The sequence below is a fragment of the Branchiostoma belcheri genome, unplaced genomic scaffold (assembly GCF_001625305.1).
Source record: "Branchiostoma belcheri isolate BF01 breed outbred unplaced genomic scaffold, Haploidv18h27 scaffold35, whole genome shotgun sequence".
Taxonomy (NCBI): domain Eukaryota; kingdom Metazoa; phylum Chordata; class Leptocardii; order Amphioxiformes; family Branchiostomatidae; genus Branchiostoma; species Branchiostoma belcheri.
Window position 1 is genome coordinate 1,209,019 of NW_017803965.1, and position 4,146 is coordinate 1,213,164.

Here is a 4,146-nt window from a genome sequence, read left to right on the forward strand (position 1 = left end):
GTTGGCTATTACACTGTGTTTCCAAAGGCCTTAAAATACACATCTCAAGAATTTTTTTCACACAAAACAGATAAAGAAAATATTTCCTGGCTACAGCATTGCGATTTTTGTTACTGACAGAAATTTCTTAGTATCTCAAAATGTATCGATGTAGAGAAACTAGTACAGAGAACCCTGTTGCCCTAAGAAAAAAATACATACTTCCTTTTTTATATATGAAGACGCTATGGCACAGAGCTGAAATATAGAAGTTATTCTAAGGTTTGACAACTTAAAGTGTTGTGTGTTGCGTTTCTTTTTTTTCTGATCGGATCTGATATGAGAAAAGGGAACATTCTAAAAGATAGATATAGAGTTATAGAACGAGTCGGCTCATGTCTGGTTCATGGAGCGGAATTCCAGGCGTTTTTGTTTCATTCTGCGGTTCTGGAACCAGATTTTGACTTGTCTGTCGGTGAGGTTGAGTCTCTGGGAGAGTTCTAGTCGCGTCTCTCTGCTGACGTATCTGTTTTGGATGTACTCCTGCTCCAGGACAGAGAGTTGGTACTTGCTGTACGGACACCGCTTTTTCCTACCGCCACGTGCAACTGACTGGTCGGCAGCTGAAGAAAAAAAAACACAAGCAAAACACAACGTTAGTTAAACAAATCTGCTAAATTTTCATATGAAATACAAACATCTGCGGTCCAGGCAACCTGTAGGAGAATTAAAAAATTAGTAATTACTTGCAGGAAAGGTGTCGGGCTAAATACAAAGCATGGTTATGTTTCGTCTGAATGTTGTGTATGTAGGATGTTGCAGAATCTCGAGCTAGTTTCAGTACAGCCACCACATGTATGCATCTCACACGTCACAGAGAAAAACAAAAATACCGCCAAGCGTAGACCAGGTGGTAACATGTGGTTAGAAAGATCTATTTCAAGAAATAAAAATGAAGAAATTATGTGTGATGAACAGTGCTAAATGTACCGCGATGTTTTCCGTTTTTTATCTGACCACAAATGATACAGGTTGCCGATATATATATTCTGTTGGAAAGTGGACACTGTCCTCGACCACTGGTCTGGATAACAAAGGGTCAGTTTTGACCGCAAGTTAACGTGTCCAGGGGTCATCGTCCGGCCTCTAGCCTGTCTGATACCAGTTATCAAGACCAGGCCAGCTGACCCACCCAACATTTATTACACCTTGCACGCAAGAATCGACGCCATGTCCCCATATGACCTAGACGCATAATACAACTGTCTACTCTAATAATACAAGCGCTATTCTTATATTCCAACGGCCTGGAAAAGCAATTACAGATTACTTTTAATATGTATAATTAAAAATTGGCGAGCATCTTGACGTTAAGGTCAAGGTTTGTATGCATGTGTAGCTTATTTGCTCATCCATAAAGATATTAGTGATTTTTTTTTCTCAAGTGAATTTTGTATATGCAGACGTTGAATGTATGTTATATATAAATATCCGGTACGTAGTAGAAAAGAATTACAGCTTCGCTTGTTTAATTTAGAATGAAGCATTTATAAAGATTCTATTCTAGGATGGTAAGGCGTTAGCATGGAAGTGCAAATTTGACTACAATTTCACCAATGCAGAAGAATAATATAAAATGCTAAACGCAGTGTAAATGCTATCCGAATTCTTTGTGAATAAAATTATTTCCTGGAAGTTTTATCCGCAACTTTGAACATCAGTGAAGCGATTCTACCCCGAGTTATTCTTGATATGCAAATTCATCAAAAGTGCGTTGATATAAACATTTCAAATGTTGCCAATTTTCTAGATAAAAAAATGCTTAACAACGACTGATTCATGTCATTGAAATGTGCAGGAACATGTCTAGTAGAGAGATATTGGTAAGATTTTGTATAATTCGTTAGCGTTAGTGTTAATTCGATGCGTGAGTGTTGTAAGTGTGTATCGGCATGCTGTGTTGTAGGCGGCCGCCATGTTCGCTCTCAGTCCACGTGACAAGTTGTATTTTGCCTGGTCTTCCCGACATGTGAGCGAACCCAATGGAATTTTGATGGTTTAACGACTTAAACGCTTTGCCTTTGTGCTGCTATGATAGGCAGTCAATCATAGGAAATAAACGACTATTCCCGCCGAATATGTATATGAGCAACTGGATATTGGCTGGCGGAGGAACCACATGACAAGTGAGAGATAAAATTTAGAAACCATCCACGTTCCCGCCCCCTTTTTACAAACACGTTCGCACACATTTGCATGTAAGGAAAGTACATGTGCCACCTTAAGAATATTGATACATTTTTTTTCCCACCGCGCTTCGATTTAATTTTTTTTCTCCAAATTAAAATGTCACTTTTAGAGGGCAGGCATTTTTGTTTGACCTTCATGAAGGGTCAAAGGGGAATATCGATTACGTAGCTCGACCCTGTCACATTCAACAAGAATACTAATACTTCTTCTCTATTACCTTGCTTACTTTTAAATGCATAACGCTTAACTGCACACCTGGTTTGAATTTTAAACTAACCCACCTGCGACCACGGGCCCATCCGTGCCGTTTTTTGAAGCAGGGAGTCCCAAATTCTGGGATGGCCCTGCGACGGAATACCTACACGGGGGTAGCGACGAAGACGGGTCTAAAGTCCCCGGCGTACAGTTCTCTCTAACGCCGCCTGTCTTGTTCAAACCGTCGTGTACAGGATAGGTCTGCCCTCCACCGCCAAAGTTCTGAGAAAAGTTGCTCCCTGAGAAAATGGGGCCGAAGTCCTTAGCCTGGTTGTTCCAGGTCGGCTTGAGCAGGCTGTGGTCGTAGGAAGAGTAAGGAGGACAGAGGGCGTTGTTGTGCGGTCCAGTCGGCTGGGACTGCTGCCACCGTAGCGAGCAGCCCTGGCACGGGCACTGGTTCAACGTCTGCCCCATGGCCTGGCGTGAGTCGTACGGTCCCGGCCCGTGCCCTAGAAACTGGGAGTGATATCCCGTGTAGGATTCCATCGCCCCGAAATTTACTACACTCGCTGTTTGCCGCGCAAACGTCGGTGTATTCGGTCGAGGGGCGACTCCCTTATGCGCGTCGGACGGCTTGCTTTGTGACTGAAGGCAATTCCGCATGTCTGCCATGACCATAAATCACCCTCTTTTTAGTAAACAGCAGACAAGGCGGCGTGTGCGATGTGATTAAAAATTTCGATTTCAGAAAAGGGCTCAAAAGGGTCAATCAGGCAGAAGCTGAAAATTATCCCGACGACCCTTTATGGCATATTGCGAGCAGTAAGATTAAAGTCGCGCCCGGTAATACGGCACGCAGATATCATATTGGCACAATCATAACTTCTAGCACACGCCTACGTTACAAAAGCGAACAGCTAGATCGATATCTACAGTGCCATCACCTGTGCCCAATTGCCGATGGCGGTTCAGTTTTAGCACAGGACGTCACCACACTTCAAACTGTCCTCTTTCTCAAAGCCACCATTCAAGCAAAGGCGGGGTTTACTAAGATACAGGCTGGGCCACAACTTTTACAAAGATTCATCTACAAAAGAACGTCCTGTCGCGGAGTCTAGAAGGGTTTTGGCACACTCTACGCGAAATGTCACCGTTAGGACGACAGATTATATAGTGCAGACAGCAGGCGACATTCACACTATTAATTAGCCTCCGATGGCACCACGCCGAAGTCCATGAGCTTAGGAAGATTATTGTAATCACTTTTGTTAGATACACTGATGAGCCAACTTTATCCTTCTGGGGTACGCCGTCTCCAAAGCTTGGGAAAACGCAAATGGTTTTATATATCAAATGAATTTGATCAGCAAAGAGAGATGGCGAGAGTGTACCAGTGTCATAAAGCAATCGTATTAAAATCAAGTCTCAGCATCTAGAGCTACGCCCTCTGCTGTACGCAACGAAAAATGCAGCTGTGCGCCTCTGCTCTCTTTGCTTTTATTCTACAGTACAGCAAAAAGTTAGAGTTCTTAACTTTTTTGTTCTCTTCAGGAAAATGTGTCCTAATAAGAATTCCTGTCATGAACAGGGACCGGTACTTTGCAATCGGGTTAGTCAGAAGATGACTGTCTTTGTGTAGTGTCATGGTCCTGTCTCGTCATGCAGACACAGGATGCTTCAGCTTAGCTCTAGTTCGTTAGCCTCTTCACCCCTAGTCTGTCC

General features: G+C 43.0%; 1 protein-coding gene across 1 annotated transcript; it reads right to left on the reverse strand.

The window, feature by feature from the left end:
- LOC109475783 (homeobox protein Hox-C12a-like) lies at positions 1–3,096 on the reverse strand. The gene is made up of 2 exons (XM_019776543.1): positions 2,511–3,096; positions 1–602 (listed from the first exon to the last, which is right to left on the reverse strand). The coding sequence occupies exons 1-2, from the start codon at positions 3,094–3,096 to the stop codon at positions 373–375; spliced, it is 816 nt and encodes a 271-aa protein (XP_019632102.1). The 3' UTR covers positions 1–372.
- Positions 3,097–4,146: the final 1,050 nt, after the last annotated feature.